General features: G+C 42.6%; 1 protein-coding gene across 3 annotated transcripts in view; it reads left to right on the forward strand.

Moving 5' to 3' along the window:
• WDR48 (WD repeat domain 48) overlaps positions 1-21,223 on the forward strand; it is a 42,920-nt gene that overhangs the window by 6,433 nt on the left and 15,264 nt on the right. For all 3 annotated transcript variants that reach the window (XM_017675926.3, XM_017675927.3, XM_037014267.2), the window contains exons 2-11: positions 3,646-3,786; positions 5,647-5,725; positions 6,419-6,501; positions 6,619-6,748; positions 8,778-8,866; positions 9,268-9,369; positions 13,774-13,998; positions 15,613-15,687; positions 16,737-16,839; positions 17,710-17,807. In XM_017675926.3, the coding sequence (XP_017531415.1) occupies positions 3,646-3,786; positions 5,647-5,725; positions 6,419-6,501; positions 6,619-6,748; positions 8,778-8,866; positions 9,268-9,369; positions 13,774-13,998; positions 15,613-15,687; positions 16,737-16,839; positions 17,710-17,807 (1,125 nt within the window). The remainder of the gene's footprint in view (positions 1-3,645; positions 3,787-5,646; positions 5,726-6,418; positions 6,502-6,618; positions 6,749-8,777; positions 8,867-9,267; positions 9,370-13,773; positions 13,999-15,612; positions 15,688-16,736; positions 16,840-17,709; positions 17,808-21,223) is intronic.

Here is a 21,223-nt window from a genome sequence, read left to right on the forward strand (position 1 = left end):
ACTGAGAGAAGCAGATAAACGGCCTTGAAGCCCCAGAAAGTTTGGGAGAGACTGAAGTTGAAACTGAAGCCGACTAGGTTCTTGGTGGCTTTCTAGCATCTGGGTCACACAACAGATATTTATTAAATGTCCATTAAATGCCAGACACTCTAATGAGGATACAGGGTTGGGAGGAACAAGGCAGACAAGTCCCTGGCTTTTGTGCAGCTTTTATTCTAAGGAGAAGATGTAACAGAGGAGGTAAATATGGAGTGTGGTAAGGATGGGGGGTAAGTGATTGGGGGAAGGAGATCAGGGAGGGCCTTAAAGAGGAGGTGGTCCTTCTGCTGAGCCTGAGGGTAAGAGTAAGTCAGATAGATAAAACTGAGAGATGAGTTTCCTGTGGGAATTGGAACTGTACATTTGGAGGCCCTGGAATGGGAAGGAGCTTGTGTGTTTAAAGGTGAGAAAGGAATTTGGTGTGACTGTCATGAAGGAAGCTGAAGAAGTTTGTTTGCTGGGGGTGGGGTGCAAAGTAGAAGCAGAGCACATGGGGACCATGGACATGGCTATGTGCAGCTCGAAGCCCCTGATGAGGCCCTGTGATTTTACTTGTAAAATATCTACTGTGAGTTGTGACTATTTCCTGCCCTGGGCTCTAATCCTTATGTTAAATTCTTTGAAAAAAAAAGTTGAGCTGGTCTTCATTGGCTGCTTTCACCTGGAAGACTGGGTTAAGTCTATACCATTGTCTGTGTGTGCTGCCCTGGCCCTTCTCATGTCCTCATGAGTTTGTTGGTCATTTTCTTTTCTTTTTAAAAATCTCTTAATGAAGTTTGTTCCTATTTCTGTTGGACAGTTTGACTTTCTCTTGTTGTTTTGTAAGGAATCTTTATATATTGTCAGGATTAACTTTTGTCTTCCTATTTATTTTATTACTTTCCCAGGTTGATGTTTGCCTTTTAACCTTGCTCTAGTTATTTTTTGACATTCAGATTTTTTTGTAAGCAGCTTTATTGAGGTGAAATTCATGTAAGTTCATTAAAGTACAATTAAGTAGTTTTTAATATATTTACAAAGTTGTGCATAGATCATCTAATTCCAGAACATTTTCGTCATTCCGAAAGGAGACCCCATTCTTATTAGTAGTCACCCCCATTATCCTCTCCTCCTAGCCCCTAGCAACCACGACTTTTTGTCTCTGGATTTACCCGTTCTGGACATTTCATATAAAAAGAACCGATATGTGGTCTTAAGTAACTGGCTTCTCACTTAGTGTGATACTTTTCTGATTCGCTGTGGTGGTCACGTGTCAGTGCTCCACTTCTCTCTACAGCTGAATAACATTCCATTGCGGGAATGTACCACATTTTGTTTATCTTTTGTCAGTGGAAGGGTGTTTGAGTTGTTTCCACTTTTTGGCTATTGTGAATAATGCTGCTCTGAACATTTGTGTACATACAAAAGGAAATTTGGGCTTGTGTTTTGGTCGGATCAGCATTGCTTCTTTCCTTTGTAAAGACTGACTTTCTTATCCTGTTAACAGAGCCTTCTCTATGTAGAGACTGTATAAATATTTTTAAATGTTTTAAAGTGTTTTATGATTAAATTATTAGATTCCAGTCTTAGTCCATATGAAAATTCATTTTGGTTTAAGATTTGGAGAAAAGATATAATTTTCCCCAATAAATCATGAAGTGCTCCTGGATAGTTTATTAATTTACCATGCCCTCGTTGATTGGAAGCACTATGTTTGTTTATCAAAAAAAATATTTATAGTAGGAACATGTTTTCAGGTTGTTTTATTCCATTGATCCTTTTATATAAAGAATATCCTTCCAAAAAACATTGTAACAACAACAAATGTTGGTGAGGTTTTGGAGAAAGGGGAACCCTCCTACACTGCTGGTGGGAATGTAAATTAGTTCAACCACTGTGGAAAGCAGTGTGGAGGTTCCTCAAAAAACTCAAAATAGAAAAAATAGAAATATCATTTGACCCAGGAATTCCACTCCTAGGAATTTACCCTAAGAATGCAGCAGCCCAGTTTGAAAAAGACATACGCACCCCTATGTTTATCACAGCACTATTTACAATAGCAAAGAAATGGAAGCAACCTAAGTGTCCATCACTAGATGAATGGATAAAGAAGAGGTGGTACATATACACAATGGAATACTACTCAGCCATAAGAAAAGGGCAAATCCTACCATTTGCAACAACATGGAAGGAGCTAGAGGGTATTATGCTCAGTGAAATAAGCCAGGCAGAGAAAGACAAGCATCAAATGATTTCACTCATCTGTGGAGTATAAGAACAAAGAAAAAACTGAAGGAACAAAACAGTAGCAGAATCACAGAACTCAAGAATGGACTGACAGTTACCAAAGGGAAAGGGACTGGGGAGAATGGGTGGGAAGGGAGGGATAAGGGTGGGGGGAAATGGTGGGGGCATTATATTAGCAGACATAATATAGAGGGTGGGGATGGGGAGGGTTGTACAACACAGAGAAGACAAGTAGTGATTCTATAGCATCTTACTATGCTGATGGACAGTGACTGTAATGGGGCATGTGGAGGGGAGTTGGTGATGGGGGAGTCTAGTAAACATAATGTTCCTCATGTAATTGTAGATTAATGATACCAAAAAAAACCCACACAAACATTGTACTAGGTATTTTGTCAAGTTCTAAAAAGAAATCTAATGGGTTGGATTGAATTCACAAATTTAGGACAGAATCTTCCTGTGCTGCAGTATAGCATGTCTCCTTAAGCCAAGTTTTTCTTTTATATACCTTCTCTTGTCTGTCATGTATCTTCCTTCCAAAATATATTTCCAGGTATTTACTCATTGCTATTAAATGCCTCCCCCCACATTTATTCTTGATTGGTTATCTCATTGGGTTAGAAAAGTTTTGCTTTTCGCTACCAGCTACTTTGTTGACTTTCTCTTAATTGTAATTTCTTTTGGTTGGTTCTTTTGGGTTTTCACATGGAGCAGACAGGTTACCAGGAAAGTAGGAGAAAGTACTCAGAAGGAAATTTTAGTGTGTTACAGGAACGCAGAACCTCATTTCTTCGCAGGTCAGTGAAGGCTTTTTTGAGGGTGCATCATTTAAATAAAAATCTAAAAACTGCAGTAGGAGTTAGCCAGACAGAGCAGGAGGAGAGCCTCCCAGCAGAGAGGATGGGCATGTGTGATGGTGGGAAGCACAGTGTGTGCAGGGCCTTGAGCAAACCTGAGCAGCAGGAGGGGTGAGGAGGCGCATGACGCTGTGTTGGGGAGTTACTATCAAAGCATGCTTCTGGTGGAGTGAGCACCTAGGGGGTTTGGAGCAGCAGGAGACAAATTCCAGTTTACATTTTTAAAAGACCACTGGGCTGCTTTGTGGGAAATGGATTGAAGACAAACAAGAATGGGAGAGGAGCCCTGTTCGGAAGCCTTCAGAAGTTCACATCAGACTTCCTGATCTTGGCCTAGGTATTAGTGTCATTCTCTTCTCCCCAACCCTTTGGTCTCTGTAGTGTAAAACAGTTTTGTGGGATTGAAGAGTTAAGTTTTATGTTGGAAAACATAGGGTTTTGAATTTCAGATTGGTTACTAGGAGGCTCCATTTTATTATTTGCACGTTTTCGTAACTTGAACAAACGTTGACATGTTTGTCAGGTCTCCTATGTTATTCGAGACGAAGTGGAGAAGTACAATAGAAATGGAGTCAATGCCCTACAGCTGGATCCCGCCCTCAATAGGCTTTTCACCGCAGGCCGAGATTCCATCATCAGGATATGGAGTGTCAGTCAGCACAAGGTGAGGTGGGTGGGCTTACGTTTTAAATCTGAACCCAGTAAATGTTGGTCTGATGTGGCACCTTTCATGGTGTCAGATGTAATCTCTGAGCACTGAGTTACTGGGTACACTGTGTAAAAACATTCTCTAAGTCCTGAGAAACCCTGCTGGAGGAATGTTGGAAGAGTTTTGCTAAGGCAGGGGCCCCATAAACTGGGTGTGTGCTAAGCACGCTGCTACCAAGGAACGAGGAGGCCGGGCAGGAGGATTAGTTTTGTCAATTCAACAATTCTTTCTGTTGTAAATATGTTCTCCAGAGGCTTCTGAGCAGTCCTTTTGCATGCTATACTTGAAAAGGTTTTTAGTAAAAAAACATATGTGTGCTTTTACATTTATAATTGATCTTGAACAAGTACTTGATGTCTTCATTTAAAAGTGATTATGGTACCAACAAAATCCACAGGACATTGTTAGACAAATATAAGCTTGGTGTGAAAATGTGAAGACAGCATGCTCCCCTTCTCCAGGAGGTTTGAAGTCTACTTCCTCAACAAGAAACAGGATTTAAATCTATGTAAGGATAAATTCAGACAGGAGGCACTCTTTGCATTTGTTTGAATGCCTGTAACTGCTCTGAGTACCAAGGAAGCTTCAGGAAAAGAGGGGCATTTATTGAACTCCCAGCACTGTATCAGACAGCCTTAGCACCTTCATATCTAGTATAGTTTTAGTTGTCACAGTACTCCTTTGGGGCAACTATAATGATCTATTTCATAGATGGGCAAACAAGCGCAGAGAAATCCGTGGCTAAATAGCTAGTAAATGACAGAGAGAAACATGGTGCTAGACCTTGTAGTTTTGAAAGTTTGTGTCTTTTCAGCAAGCTCTGTAAATCGGATACTGAGTCCAGAAAGAACCAGTAGTTGCACAGTTGCTGGATAATGTTTCTTTAAATGGACTTTGGTCCAGGGGGCTTTGAATCTTTAACCAGTGGAAAGAGTGGTTGCCCACCATCAAGAATAAGAAAACTATGGCTTTGAAATGCTTTTTGGAACTTAAATTTGATTTGGAATGTCAGCTTTCTGGGAATTGACAGTATTTCAAACATATTAAGGAAAACACAAGAACTAAGCTGGAATAATCTAGAAACATGCCTATTCTCCCCTCACACGTCCTTGTTCTGGTCTTTTCTGGTAAGATTGAATAGCATCATTTCTCAGACAGGCTTGTAGAGGGCTTCTTCTTTGCCCATGACGTATCTTTGCCTGTCATAGTTATAGGACGTAATAAATACTCTTCTTTAAAAGGTCGCAGTAGTGAAGCCAGATGAGAAGAGTAGGAAGTTACTGCAGGGAAATGGTGGCACAGGTCATACTCCTTAGCCCTTGGCTTCCATTTCTACTCTGAAGGACGGTAGACGGCATGAGGAGAACATGTCATTCACAGGTCAAAGCAGCAGTAGGAGGTTCAAAGCAAAGGTGCTTGTCTCCCTGTGCAGTCAGGCGGGGCCCCTCACCACCCCTCCCGCCTCCCACCCCTGGTGTCTGCTCTAGCAGAGGCTGCTACGTGGGGTTCCCCAGCCTGCGCATTTGCTCACATCCTGTGCTTTCCACTAATCCCCTGATCTTGTTGCCTTCACTAACTCAAGGCATAAAAATTCATCCTCGAAACCTAGGCTTTCATCAATAATAAAACCCCTGAAACAAAGCATTGATTTCCAACTAATGATGAAACTCTGCTCTGAGTTCAGTTGTCAATTTTAAGACCTTAGAAGCAGTGAGTCACATTAATTGAAGAATCTAAGCATTTCTATAATTTGTAATCTATTTCATCCTATCATATAAGTGAATGATATTCTTAAGATTTTTCTTGTAATTTCAGCAAGATCCATATATAGCCTCTATGGAACACCACACCGATTGGGTAAACGACATTGTACTCTGTTGTAATGGGAAAACCTGTAAGTATTTCTTTGTATTGTTGGGCTTCTGCAAGTTTTTAATGCAATTCAATATATTTTTCACTTTTTACATAAGCCTTTTTATTGAAGTATACAGACAGAAAAGCACACACTCCTGTAGAGTATAGCTCAATAAAATTTTACTAAACTACCTCTATCAAGAAACAGATTACTAGAAGCCCCCTTCTGCCTCCCTTTTAGTCACTACGCCTTGCCCCAAGGTAACTGCTCTCCTGTCTTCTAAACACTACAGATTAGTTTTGTCTGCATTTAAACTATATGTAAAAAGATTCATTTGTATGTATTCTGTTAGCTTTATTAGTAACATTTTGTTTTTACTGTGGTAAAATCTGTTTCTCGGTTTTACAGTCTCTCAGCAATTTTTCTCAATCAAATTAGTGTGTCTTCAACTGGAATATTTAAAAAGTTTTCCCTATTGTTTAAAAGTACTTGAGACAAAATATAATAGGTTCTAGACAGAGCTTTTAGATAAGTGAGTGTGTGTGTGTGTGTGTGTGTGTGTGTGTGTTTATGAGCATTAACATGTCAGAATTAATGTTAGGAATATTGTAAGTATTCAAGTATATGTGTGTGTGAACATTAGTCTAAAACAATGTTACAGTGCCTTAAGATGATGCTTTAAAATGATGGTTAAGTCATGCTGCTGAGGGGTTAATTCTTTGCATCTTCTAGTAATATCTGCCTCTTCTGACACAACAGTGAAAGTATGGAATGCGCATAAGGGATTTTGCATGTCAACGCTAAGAACACATAAGGTAAGACAACTAACATGATTTACATTGTCTTTAGCATAATATTGGGATTTCAGTACCTTCTGTGGCTCATTTTCTTACTGGTCTGCAGAGTAGATCAGCATGTGTGTTCTGTTACAGGATTATGTAAAGGCCTTAGCATATGCCAAGGATAAAGAACTGGTAGCATCGGCCGGGTTGGACAGACAAATATTCCTTTGGGATGTGAATACCCTAACAGCCTTGACTGCCTCAAATAACACTGTCACAAGTAAGGTGTTTGAAATGAATTTCTTTGAAAGTGATGTAAATTAACATAAATAAAAAATGGTTGATAAAACATACTTGATAGGTTTGCATCAGGACAGTGGTTTCTATTTTGAGAGTGCTTCTACCTACACTGTTCTAGCCCCCAAAGAGTATGATTGAACAAGAAGCTAGTTTCTCACTGCAGTGTAAAAATGTAACTTCTCCAGGAGTAGCCTGGTTATTTCTGTACATGTGCAACTAAAGTAGAAGCTCCTGCTGGCAGCAGAGTCTCTTACTGCTTTGACTCACCCTAAGCCACACTTTTAAGCCTGACAAAGTAGACAGTTTTTAACTCTTATCTTACTATATATTAAGAATCCTTGAGTTAATGGCCAGAATGGAAAATACCCAAAGGAAAGAAAGGAAAGGTTTCCAGGCCAATTTTTGGGATCCTTGAGAGCAGCCCTAAAGAGTCCAGCCCACACATAATGTGGGGAGTGGTGGCACAGGGAAGGCAGTATAACACAAAGACAAGTAGTGATTCTACAGCATCTTAGTACACTGATGGACAGTGACTGTAATGGGGTGTGTGGTGGGGAGTCTAGTAACCATAATGTTCATGTAATTGTACATTAATGATACTGAAAGAAAAAAAAAGAAAGAAAACTCCAGCCCATTCCAGAGTTCACAGAGGCCAGAGTGCTTCTAGAGGCGATTCAGAGACAGGTTAATAGCATGGATACCTCATCAGCTAAGAGATACCAGATTACCAGGTCAGACCTATACAAGTCTAGACTGGAGACCCAGCCCCACACTTGGCCCTGCCCATTAGAGTCCTCTAGTGGAGGGAGGGAGACTCTTTCAAGCACATTTTTGGCTAAGCCTAGCCTGGGAAGTCTGTGCTAAGGACATGGGCCTGAACTGTCTAGATCCCTCCCCTGTAGATCCAGTTTGTCATGACAGTGTGGAATATTCACATCAACAGAGCTAAAACAATTCTAATATAACCCAGTACGTGCCAAGAAGGGCAAGTTGGGAGACTGGTGTCTATAGCTTCTTGAATATAGTTTTGCCCTCTTTTCCAAGACATATGTGAAGGTCTAAAGCATATTCTGCCCTTGTTCTCCTTGATTTTTCAACCATACATCTCATTGATTCAGTAGCTGGTCTCTGCTGGAGGCTGTCATGGTTCATTATTTTGCTCTGTAGATGTAAGACCTCCCTCAAAGAGACACTAGCAAGAGGAAACAGAGAAAAAAGCAATATTATCCCAAGGTCAGAGGCCAGGCGTAGTGGTTATAGACCCTGCTGCAGATTCATCTTGCTTAGAATTGTTTAGAGAGGATATCACATTAGTTTTTTCTTATAATTAGAGAAATAGTACCATTTGCTAACATTTATTGAGCATTTACTACAAGCAATTACTTTTCTATGTATTTTACATGTCTTAACTCCTTTACTCATAATTTCTTGGTATGTTGGTTTATATTCTTTTTTATAAAATTAGGATCATACTGTATGCATAGTTTTATATGCAAGTGTTTTCACATCACTGGTAGTTTCGAATCAAAGGGCGTGAATGTGATTCCTGCTACACATCTCCTAACTTCCTTCCAGAAGAGTTGTACCAAATCACCCTCCCACAAGTAACATGAGGGTGTCATTTTACTGTCTTATTTAAGGATTAAATACTATCTTGTTTTTTTTATCTGATTTGGTAGGTGAAAAAGTTTTGATTTGTGTTTACTTGCAAATAATTTGGAGATATTTCTCATATTTATTAGCACATATCTTCAGAAATACTTATGTGAATAATTTTTTAATGTCAGTGCAATTCAGCAAATATTTATTGAGTGCTTATGTATACTCAAATCCAGAAGAGTTATAAATTTTGATAATATTAGTGTTGTGAATTATCTCCTTAGCACCGTAACGATAAGATGTTCTAAATCAAATAATTAAACTTGCAATTAAACTTGCAATTTTTGCTGAGTAATGACTATAAACAGCTGATGATTTTGTTAACATTTAGCTCTGTTTATGCTTAATAGCTTCTTCTTTAAGTGGGAACAAAGATTCCATTTATAGCCTGGCAATGAATCAACTGGGAACAATCATTGTCTCAGGGTCCACTGAGAAGGTAAGGGGGACCTTAAGGAATGTATTGTAACACTAAAAAACAAAGAAACCAAAGTAATTTGATCTGTGTAACTACTATGTATATTGACAATGGTTTTGCATGGTAGATGCTAGAAGAAAGGTTTATTTGAACAAATTGAAGTATGATTATATAATTATTGTCATGTGTGGTGACAGGGTGGGGGAATGAGGTAGATGGGGTCGGGGAGGCCTGTGTGTTTTCTGGCGTTAGAAAGGCTTTCTCCTCCCTGGAAATGTGGGAGCCTATACAGTGCCTGCTGGCAGAAATAGCATTTCCTTCTCAGAATTTAATGGTGGTCACTTGACTTACAAAAGTCATCTATCATTTAAATGTGATGGTGGAGATACTTAGTTTATATAATATTCTGTTAAAATTCACAGGTTTTAAGGGTATGGGATCCAAGAACATGTGCAAAGCTCATGAAGCTGAAAGGGCACACCGATAACGTAAAAGCACTGCTGCTGAACAGAGACGGTGCACAGGTAGGTGACCCCGTTGGCTTCCCCATGCCCTGGCCTGGGCTTCTCCACTGTGTGTGCTGTCTTGTAGATTGGTTTGAACCAAAGCCACACGTATTATAAACTGTGCTCTAATTTTAAATCCTCAGAATACTCAGTTGCACATAAATAATCCACGGCTTGAAATGACCGTGTTTATATAAATAAAAGCCAAATAAGGAATTTCCTCAGAATAATTCTTCTGCAGATGAGTCTGTGCAATTATGACACAAATAGGCTGAGATATATTAAAATGTCACCTTGTATAAAGCAGAAGGAAGTTTTGATATTGAAGGCTTTCTGCCAGTCTATGAAGTGTATGAAAATCTCCTCACAGAGGCTCTGATTTGAAGGCATATCTTGTTAGTTGACCCTAGTGTAGATACAGTCTGTAAGTTTGTTGTCTAACATAGTACTTAGGGTCAGCATTTCGAAGAAAACATTTTGGTGATGTTTGAGCATGTACTGGTACTCTGTTGGCTACGTAATCTGTGAATTGTAAATCACAGTTCTGTTTGTTCTGTAGCAGTGGGAAAATGATATTTCATCAATGTAGATCCTAAATAACAGAAACTGAGCACCATTTTATGTTACGACACCTCTGCCATGCACCCCTTGCACCCCCAGCCATCCTTCCACAGGCCAGGGATAAGTTCAGAACTAACTAGAATTGATCGTACTGGGCGAAAAAAGGGAGCATAGCAGGTGGTGAGATAAGACACCCTCATCTGCCTGGCCCTCCTGTGCAAATTATGCCACAGAGGTTGCCGCACCCATGATTTAGAGAGACCTTTGTCTGCAGATGTGAGGAAGGTTTGGAAAACTAGCCAAAGGAAGGAAATGATTTTCCAAACCGGGTGAAGAGAGGCTTGAAGATGCCCTGGAGGTCCTTGGATGGGTGGGAGGAGCTTATGTTAATGTGCCATGCGACCTAGGGAGGAGGCCTGTACCTCACCGGTCTTTAGTTCGCCCATCTGCAAAGCAGGGCTCACATGTCCAGTTCGTATAGTTGGTGAGAAGATCATAAGGGGTACATACTTCTGGTCTCTAAGCCACGTCACACCCCAGGGCTCTGGAGTAACTGTGCAGCCCACTTCAAGTGAGTCTGAGAACTGAGTGTGGGCAGCTCCTCACTGTTCTGTAGTGTAGCTGGTAGGCTGCACTTAACATGGTTGCCTGCTCCCTGTTCTGCAGCTTTGTCCAGGGTTGGACTGGGTCATGTGGACTTTAGGGACTGTAGATAAGTTGGTTTCCAAAAGGAGGCTGTAGGCCTGGCAGACTTCATATAGCTCCTCCTGTCTGTTGCAGTCCAAGCCATGCTTCCTGTTTACAGTGGACCGTTGAATAGCATGGATTTGGACTGTGTGGGTCAACTTATACACAGATCTTTTTCAGTAAATGTATTTATGTATTTGAAAATATTTTTGGAGATTTGTAACAATTTGAAAAAACACACAAACTGCATAGGCTAGAAATATCAAAAAAATTAAGACTGCCATGTAATATATACACAGATCTATCAATAAATACAGTACAGTACAGTAGTGTCAATGTCATTCATCTTCCTTTCTTAATGATTTTCTTAACATTTTCTTTTCTCTAGCTTAATCCATTGTAAGAATACAGTATATAATATACAAATACATGTTAATCAGCTGTTACTTCTGGTCAACAGTAAGCTATTAGTAGTTAAGTTTTGGGGGAGTCAAAACTTATATTCAGAATTTTGACTGCATGGGGGCTTGGCACCCCTAGCCCTTTCATGCTTCAGGGGTCAACAGTATACAGCTAAGACTGGGCTTTTTACCTAAGATGATTTAAACGGCAGTTGTGGTTGCAGATGCACATCTCCTGAAGTCAGCCACACTGACTGTAAGCCTGCTGTCAGCCCTCGAGTGCACAACTGAGCTGGTGTCTCCTCCTCCAGGCCCTCCTCCATCTGTCTTCCTTGTCAGCAACTAGAGATACTGTAAATTTAACCACCTATGCCACATTAGGTTAGGACATTAGGAAGTTGGTCAACAAAACAACTACGGTAACTACTTATTTGAGAAAAAGAGAGGAAGGAAAACCTTTACTTACTGACTCACGAACTCTTGTAATACGAAATAGATAGTTACCAGTTACTGGACCACAGTGCATACTGCAACCTGCAGAGTTGCCCTGCACACTTCTAATGTAAGGTCTCTGGTGGCTTTGTGAGTCAGGACATGTGGCAAGGTATCCATATAACAGACCAGTGGAGCCCCGTGGATGCTAGCCTACACTTCTTTCCCTGTCGCAGACTAAGGTCCTCATTTAGCAAATCCTGCTGTTTGAGGTCTGTCACCAGAGCAGTTGTTTTGATTGGCACCAACATTACTAAGCCAGGCCACCTGACTTTTCATTCCTTGTATTGCTCAGACAATTGCTTGAAGAGCTTGGACAGCCTGCCATCTTGGCTTAAGTCAGTCATGCCATTGTGTTAATCAAAGGGTTTTCCTGGTAATGCAAGTCCTGTTGAACCCAGCTAATGGGTTCAGGGGTCTCCGAGCATTCGGCCACTCCTTGTCCCTGACCCCTGGCTGCTTGCTGTTGGCACTTGGGGTTGTATATGAGAAACACTTATGTTGTTCAACAGCAGCCGGCCAGTACACTAGTCCTTCTCATTTCCATTGGCAAAAACAGAGCACCTGGTCAGGGCTAGACTGTGCCCCTAGTCTGATTTAGCAGAACTATTGGGGGCATTCTGTCCTAGTCCCAGGAGCCACCTCCTAATGGGTCTTCATGTTTATCCAGTGGAAGGGTGGAGGCAGTAGGAAATGTTTTCATGACCACTCTAGCTCCTACAAGAGATCAGTGCTTGTAAGCACTAAGCTAGGCACATCCTTCTCCCATTTTACAAACTCTGCAAAGCGTTCACTAGCATTGTGCTTAAAAGTGGCTGCAGTATATGTGGGGGCATGCTTGTCAGCACTCTCAAGATACTGACTGCCATCACAGACTGTTCTGTGTTCTGTATCCGCTTTCAGCTGTGCACCTGGGTTTGGAACTTAATCTCTTTCCTGCTGCAATTCGCTGGGCTGTGAGGACTTCCAGCCCATCCATCACCTTTGCCTTCCTCAGCATAAAGTGATCAGACTTTACTCCCTACAGAGACAGGGTCTCCGGGCTAAGTGATCAAAGCTTTACTGACAGTATTGCCACCTCAGCAGTACCTCTGCCTGGAATGGGGAGCCCCTCCTTGCCTTCCTCCCATCAGATTGTCAGAGTTCTCACACATGCTGGAGGTCTGTTTGTAACCTTCCTCCTGGCAGTTTCATTATTGGTTAGTCTCTTGGTTCCCCTGTGAACTAGTTGGAATGGGTGATTACAATACTCGTGCTCCTGGCAGCTCATGGGTGAGTCTCCCAGTCTGTGTTCACCAGAGTTCTGACGGTCCCGTCGAGTTACAGGGCATGCCAGTAAATCCTTAATATTCCTGAAGGCCTCCTGTATTCGAGTACTTCCCAAATCTCCAAGCCCACAACTATCTTCTCTTTTTTGAAGCTCTTTGCCAACTTAATTTTATACACCAGTGCCAGTTGCTTTCTCCTCAGGGCCTTTTTTTCCCTAAGAAATAAGTTTTTATCCTCTTGTGCAGGTCACCACGGTAACTAGTACAGAACACCAGGCATTCTGAATGTCAATGCAGGGTAGCTGATTCAGCCTGTTTCTGTCAGACTCACAATTGTGCTCAGCCCTTATTGTGTGCCAGCAACTTCTGTATAGTTGATCTCCTGAGCTTTTAGAAATTGTCAGAATTAATAATGTCAACTGAATGCTGTTAGCATGTATATTAGTAGATGTTGAGCTTGAAGCTCACATGGGAAATATCCAAGGTCACAGAGTGAGCAATAAGCCTGGGACTAGATTTTGTTTCTGACTCCTGTCAGTAGAATCTGAGAGACCTGGCAGGCCATCAGGGATCCAGAGCTATGAGGGAACAGATGAGAGAGAGTTGTGACCCAGAACCCCAAAAGACCTGCAGGCCTAGCGCAAAGCTTGCTGAACATAGTTTACCAGAGTGACCCAGGTTGCCTGTCAAAACACATATTGCTGGGCCCCACCAGAGTTGCTGCCTCATTAGGTCTGGGATAGGCCTCAGGAATTTACATTTTCAACAATTTCCCAGGGATGCAGATGCTGCAGGTGGAAAGCCAGGAGGGGACAGAGGCCTTTCTGCTCAAAGGCTCCCCCTCCTTGCGCCTGTAATGTCTCCTGTGGTCACCTCAGCCCAAGGTGCATGACTCTAGAAGTCTATCAGAGGCAAAAATACAGATGTGACAGGCATGTGGAGTCAGAAGCAGCCAAGTGCGAAGCCCAGGAAAGTGATTTGGCTGTGTCTAAGCTTACTTTCTTCGTTTCCAGTGCCTTTCCGGCAGTTCTGATGGGACGATTCGCCTTTGGTCTCTTGGCCAGCAGAGATGTATAGCTACCTACCGGGTCCACGATGAAGGTGTTTGGGCCCTGCAGGTCAATGATGCCTTCACACATGTGTACTCTGGAGGAAGGGACAGGAAGATTTACTGTACAGACTTAAGAAATCCTGACATTCGGGTGCTAATTTGTGAAGAAAAAGCACCAGTTCTCAAGGTTTGTCATGTATTTTCATTTTATAATTAAGATTGTTATACTTGCTAGCCAAACACAGCAAAATCTATGTTAAAACATGAATCAACTATTGTAAAAAAAGATATTTTTAAATTGTATTAGTGGCCTGTAGGAGAACTTGTGACTTCCTGGGTATATCAGGAACATAGCTCTCCCCTGGTGAGCCCTAGGGAGATGGCCCCTCATTGCTCCCAAGCCAGCCTGGCTTTCCTAGCCTGTCCTTAGAGGAGAAGTATGGGAAGTTCAGGCATCTGTGAGTAGGCAGCAGAGCGGAAAAGTGTCCATTGCCTCAAGAGGGAGGATGTGAGCAAGTCTCCTGAAGGCAAGCTGGTTCATGCTCCAAACCATTACTGCCTCAAAGGAGTCCTGATGACCAGGGTCTGGGGTTGGGTAAAGGGTATTGATGAGCCATCCATACTGACACCTGCTAAAAGGAAAGCTTAGACTAAAAAACGCCCAGGCATCATACGGCAGGATGTTAGGCTTCAGTGATAATCACAGAATCTCACGTTAAAACAATACTGAGGAAATTGCCAGATTTAAAATAGAAGCATAAAGATGGGCACTACACACTCTCCTTAGAAGTCATCTGAAAACAAGGAAAGCAAGAAACAGAACTGCGGGTACCCATCGCCTGGGAAATTAAGTGACGTCTGAAACCTGGACCGTGGTGTAGGAGGAAGGGCTGAAAAGAGATAGAGGTAAACTGAAAGGATGCCTGTGGCCCAAGAGCTCACACAGAAGGGACCGCATACAGCTCTTTAAAGTAGAACTATACCATACTGGGCAAAACCATTCACCCTTTAGAGAAGCAAGAGAGTTGAGGCTGAGATGGTAGGCACATCATGTGTGGATGCAGGCTGACAGGACAAGCACCGCGAGTCCTGCAGCTGCCAGGAGCTCCTGGCTATGGAGCAACGCCTAAAAGAGCTTGGTGCAGACGTGACCACATGCTGCAGGAACAGCACTTTGAACTAAAGAGGGCTCCTACTTGCTGGGAGTTCAGCCCTGTCCCTAGGACTCCAAGCCTGCAGTTAGGTGGTACAGGAAGAATAGCGGGTGAATGCAGGGTGATTTCATCTGCGTGATATATGCATAGGTGTATGTATAGTATTTTTAAAATACAGAAGGACTCACCGTAAGCAGTTCACAAGTGTTCTGTCCTTAGGCAAAGGGGTGAATTACATGGGTGCCTTTCACTTTTGCTGTATCATTAGAATGTTTTTTTACTACACACATTTTCAAAGAAAAAAGAAATGTATTTACTTATTACTAAGAAAATATATAAACAAAATATCATGGTAAGTCATCCCTTGGACTGTACCCATTTAGATCTCTTTAATTAACCACACATGAACTGTGAGTTTTAAAGTTATTCATGAGAAGTCAGCCCTATCACAGCTTATAGGGCAGTGAATCCTTTTAGCAAAGAGACTCCCGCATTTTTTTGTGCATCCCTAGCTTTTTTAACACAAGCCATGGTATAGTCAATGCACAAATGTTGAATGAAACAGTTGATATTTAATAGTGTATAGCTAGTCCTGGCAATTCAGAAGGGTCAGCATTCTGCAGCAATATTTCTGTGCTTTGTTTTAGATGGAGCTTGATAGATCAGCAGATCCCCCTCCTGCAATCTGGGTTGCAACAACTAAGTCCACGGTAAATAAATGGGTAAGTGAGCCACTGTATACCTGGCAAACAAGTGGTTTGGTACCACCAATCTGCCAGATACCAGTAGCAAATGCCCAGTGTGGACCTGACTCAGCATGCTGTTGGACAGTCACAGAAGTCTGAAAGCCCCTGAATGCAGGTGTGATCCCAAGGATTTTACTAAAATTAAGGCAATAGTGAAAATAAAACTTCTGACTTATTTGTCAGCAACCAAGATACACATTTAAAGTGCTTAGAATAGGCACTGTAAATATTATTTAGTACAGCTTCTGACTTGTGAAGCTGCATTTGAAAATAGGAGGCCAGGTTATAGGTTCCCCTGACCCCCCGAGTTTGCTTTATGCCGCATCACTGTTACAGAAGAACGTTAGTACCTGTTTTCCCTAACCCGAAGAGAGCAGAGAGGATTTTTGCCATTACAAAATGGTAATTGCTGCTCTGATTTACACCATTCGGGTTAGGAAAGGTCTGTAGGAGTGCTGTCCTCTAACAGCTGGCGAGACTCTGCCAGCACAGCAGGAAATCTCAGGGTTCCGTTATTTCTAAACATAAAAGAAAGTAGAAAATTGTGCTTCCAAATCCATTTTCTTTTTCTTCATTGCATGAAAACAGAGAGAAATAGAGGACAAGTCATCAAAAGTACTGTTAGTTCGTAAATGCTAATTGAAGATTTATGTTTTCTTACTCCCCAGACTGTTTGTGGATAACAGAAAAGAAAGTGTTAGCATTTATTCCTCTCTATATGCCAGTCAAGTAATCTTTCTCGGTGCTTGTAAAAATATATCTGGTCTAAATTTCATCGTGCCAGTTTAAGATCAATGTAGCTTTACCTGGAAGGCACGATGCCTAGTGTTATCTGCAGAAAGACTGCATTCCTTTTTAATATTGGTTTTGCTTTTTTAAATCATGGTAGATAACTGTACTTTGTGACTACGTGTTTTTTGGTTGATTTTGTTTTTCTCATTTGTTCTTTGATTTCTTGCCACTTCAAGCAGATCAGCAAAGCTTATAAAGCATGAAATGATTAAGTAGTGAATTTTGTTCCTTAGACGTTGAAGGGAATTCATAACTTTAGAGCTTCTGGAGAGTATGACAATGACTGCACAAACCCTGTTCCACCCCTCTGTACACAACCTGACCAAGCTGTTATAGGTGAGTAAGAAGGGCAGGTATTATACCTTCTATTGACTCTAATTATAGCGACTGAGAGACTGACAAAAATACAGGCCATGACTTTCCTGGAAATGTAATTCTGATATCCACAGAAGACTTGTCACCTATTGGTTGATTTTTAATAGAAGAAAAACATTTTAAAAATGCTATTTCGTGACTTTAAAAAGTGGACTTTCGTTGGTGAAGGGGGGAGCCTAGTAATTGTAGATTAATGATACCAAAATTTTTTAAAAGTGGACTTTCCTGAGTTAATCTTTACACCCAGCATCAGAATAGTTATCGTCTTGGTAAAGTCAGCACTGTTTGTACAATATATAGGATTTAATGCTGTCTTTTGGCATAAGCCAGAAAAGGTCAGATCTGGTCCTTGCTTTCTGCATGCTACAACTGGGAGTGGCAACTCTGACCTTAATGTCAGAGTTTGAGATTAGTGTCAGAGTAATGAAGGGTGCATTCATCTGTAGTTAGAGTCCATGCTATTACTTTTGGCATAGAATGTCCACTTGGGAGGCATAAAAGAGAAGGAAAGTAGGAAGCAAAAGTTTAGAAGAGGTGGACTAATAGAGATCTCCTATCATTTGGTCTTTTCCCAATGGATTACAACCATTTGCCCTTCATGCTTTTCCACTAGAAACCCCTTGAAGTAAGGAGTCTTCTAATCTATATTACTAAAATCAGACAACTTTCCTTTGATTGGTCTAGGTCACCTTAGCTAATATAGTCTTCTGATTCACTGTCTCCTTCCTGGTGACTAGTATGGTTTATTTTATTACATGCCAGTTAGTTACTGCCATACTGTGAATTTAAAAGTAGGATTGTTTTGCTAAATGTCTTTTTTTTTTCCTTTAGGGGGTGCTAGTATTATTCAGTGCCACATTCTCAATGATAAGAGACATATATTAACCAAAGATACCAACAATAATGTGGCATATTGGGATGTATTAAAGGTGAGTGTCTTTTTGTATTGAATACAGGTTATTGTATCATGTATCCACTTAATTTTTTATTGTAAAATATATGTGAAATAACCAAGACAGTAAGTACATACATAACATACATGTAAGTAACTACATATAGTAAGTACATTTAGTTGCATTGTTACCTACCCTATTTTGGGGGTGGATACTTTCTTATGTGAATATTAGATAAGACAATAGTTTATCTTTATAAGCACCTAAAATTTGAATGGAACCATTTTCTCTGTTTAGTATATTATAGACTGTTATACGCTGCCTTATCTTAAAATGTGTAAATCACAGTTCCTCATCCTTGACACTACTGACATTTTGGGCCAGAAAATCTTTCCTTGGGGGTCAATAGCAGGGTGGGGGGTAGAGAGGGTCTGTCCTGTGCTTGTAGGATTTTTAGCAGCAGCCCTGGCCCCTACCCACTGGATGCCAGTAACTACCTCCCCACCACTTCAGTTGTGGCAACCAAAAGTGTCCGCAGATATGGCCACGTGTTGGGGGAAGGGAGATACAAAGTCACTGCAGCTGTGGGCATGAAGTAAATCACTGTGAGCATCAGTTACAACTCTGGGTCATGTTATGATGACTACTCCCTCTGGGATAGTTGAGATGTATTAAGCCATTCAACCACAGTCCAAATAGCACCAAAGAATTTATAGGCAAATTGAAAAGGTTGCTTTTAGAGTTCTGACAGATGTCCCTTCTTAGTGTTATTAGTATATTAGCTCAAAAAATATATCCTGGGTTGAGTGAATATTGTGTGCAAAGAACTGTTGAGGGTCATAGATGACTGAAAAGTCATCCCATGATGCCTTCTGGTGGAAGGGACAGAAGGGGGGGAACATAAAAGCCTTAAAGAGAAATAGAATAAGCAGATGACAGGATAGCTTGTGGACATGGGTGATTACTTAAAACCAGAGAAATCAGGAGAGCTTCATTGTGGATAAATCATTGAGGGGGAGTTTTTAAAGGATTCCAGCAGATAGCTGTGGATAAAATGAGAGTTTCTGTGGCCAGGATTCTCACCTGGTCCTGGTTGACTGGCTCACTGCACACCTATGGGCAATACATGGCTGTTGACTCTGTACAAAGAGCTCCGCCCAATGCTCTGGGAGTAACACAGTGGCAGCAGGGCTGCAAGGCTGCAGGAGAGCAGAGCAGAGGCTGGAGTGGTGGCAGTGCCAAGGACAGAGGCCCGGAGGACAGCTGTGCTGGACAATTGTGCAGAGAGGCCCAGAGGATGGCTGTGTGGGATGGCTATGCAGAGAGGCCCAGAAGATGGCTGTGCAGACAGACAGGCCCAGAGGCAGAGACCAGCTTGCTGCATACAGACTCACTCTGAATGAATGGGATTCTAGTGACTGATCTGCCACCTGGAAATAAAGTTGGGTATAACCCTTTCACCCCAAGAATGTTTTGCTGTCAATTTATTTGGTCACACTGAATCCATAGCGAACTTGCCTGGGGCTGAAACCCATTGGCAAGACAATTGGTGTAATCGGCAGGATTCATTGTTAACCAAGGGAAAAGACAGGCTGCCCTTATGGGACAGGTGCTTCAATGGGCTGCCCCTGTGAGTGGGGAAACAGTGGATTGTCCCCCAATGGGTATGTGGTCTGAGGTGGCTTGTCTCCTAGAGGACTGGGCCCCACCCCAGGACTGGAGGCAAGTGGAGGTGACACCTGAGGCAGTAGGGGTGGCTCTTGGTATAGTAAGCAGATCCTTTGAGAAGCAGAGTGCCCGTGAGGCAGCAGGGACTGTGGGTTGGCTGCTTCTCAGTCTTTAAAAGGTCTACAGAGGAGACCCAAGAAATGGCAGCGCGAGAACACGAGCTGCAAACTTCTGTGGATTCCCTGAGAAGGGAAATGGCATCGATGCGGGAGGAGGTGGCACAAGAACACAAGGTACAAACTTCTGTGGATTCCCTGAAGAAAGAGATGGCATTGATACAAGAGCACCAGCAGCAAGGTGCCATTGGAGATGAGATGGCAGCTCTGTCAGGTGCTCTGAAGGAGGAAGAGGCCATCAGGGAAAAAGATGAACTCCTGAGGGAAGCACAGGCAGAGGTGGCATGAGAATGTCAGCTGTGAAGCATTGAGCTGAAGTAAGAGAGCTTCTGAAGACTGAGCTGCCATTGTTGCGAGGCACTGTAGCAGAGGAGGCACTTGGGGGAGTGGAGAGAAAGGTGCCATTAGCTCCAGAAATGGAGGGGCTGGGGAAGAATGAAGGGGTGGTGCCGGAGACACTGGCCCCTCCTGTATTAAAAACATGCCCAGTGGTTGTAAAGAAAATAAAGACCCAGCAACCGAAAGTTCCCCAAGGAGAGGAGCAGCCCCCTCCCCAGGTTGTAGAGCACTCTATGCTCCGTCCCTATACTCAGGCTGAGCTGGTGGCTGTGGGACCTAGGGGTGGATGGAACTGTTCTTTTGGGCTCAGAGATGGGAAAGCTGTCTTCCCTGACAGTGCAGCCCACCTTGAGGCAGCGATTACAAAGTGCAAGGTGACACACAGTAGCTGAAGCAATGAGAACCCAGAAAGAAATAAGATCTGTTGCTTACAGGAGGAATGTGAGGGGCCTCGTGAGGGTTACGAGGACCCAGATGTGGGTTGATTTGATACGGGCAGGAGTAGATGAAAGGAAATTAGACGGGAAGCCAAGCAGGATCTTACTGGAGCTATGGCAACACCTGAAACCACAGCAGTGAAGAGGCAGAAGTCAGAGACAGAGCCACGAGTCTGGCCTGTGTGTCTGCAAGACTTTTTGCTGGAGGCTGGAGAACAGTGTCCCAGCTTCCTTGCACAGGGACCATCACAGAGGACTAAGGGCACATAGATTGAGAGGAGAGAATCCTGGAGGGGTGGAGTGTGGATAAAATGAGAGTTCCTGTGGCCAGGATTCTCACCTGGCCCTGGTTGACTGGCTCACTGCACACCTGTGGGCAATACATGGCTGTTGACTCTATATAAAGAGCTCCGCCCAGTGTTCTGGGTGTGACATGGTGGCAGGGCTGCAAGGCGGCAGGAGAGCAGAGCAGAGGCTGGAGTGGTGGTAGCGCCGAGGACAGGACGGCTGTGCGGGACAACTGTGCAGAGAGGCCCAGAGGACGGCTGTGTGGGATGGCTGCAGGCAGAGGCCCAGAGGATGACTGTGTGGGCAGACAGGCCCAGAGACAGAGACTGGCTTGCTGCATACAGACTCGCTCTGCATGAATAGGATTCTAGTGACTGACCTGCCACCTGGAAATAAAGTTGGATATAACCCTTTCACCCCAAGAACGTTTTGCTGTCAGTTTCTTTGGTCACACTGAATCCATAGCGAATTTGCCTGGGACTGAAACCCATTGGCAAGACATAGCTAATGGGAGGGCATTTTTAGGAAGAAAGAGTGGACAGCA

Source organism: Manis javanica, chromosome 15 (genome assembly GCF_040802235.1).
Source record: "Manis javanica isolate MJ-LG chromosome 15, MJ_LKY, whole genome shotgun sequence".
Classification (NCBI taxonomy): domain Eukaryota; kingdom Metazoa; phylum Chordata; class Mammalia; order Pholidota; family Manidae; genus Manis; species Manis javanica.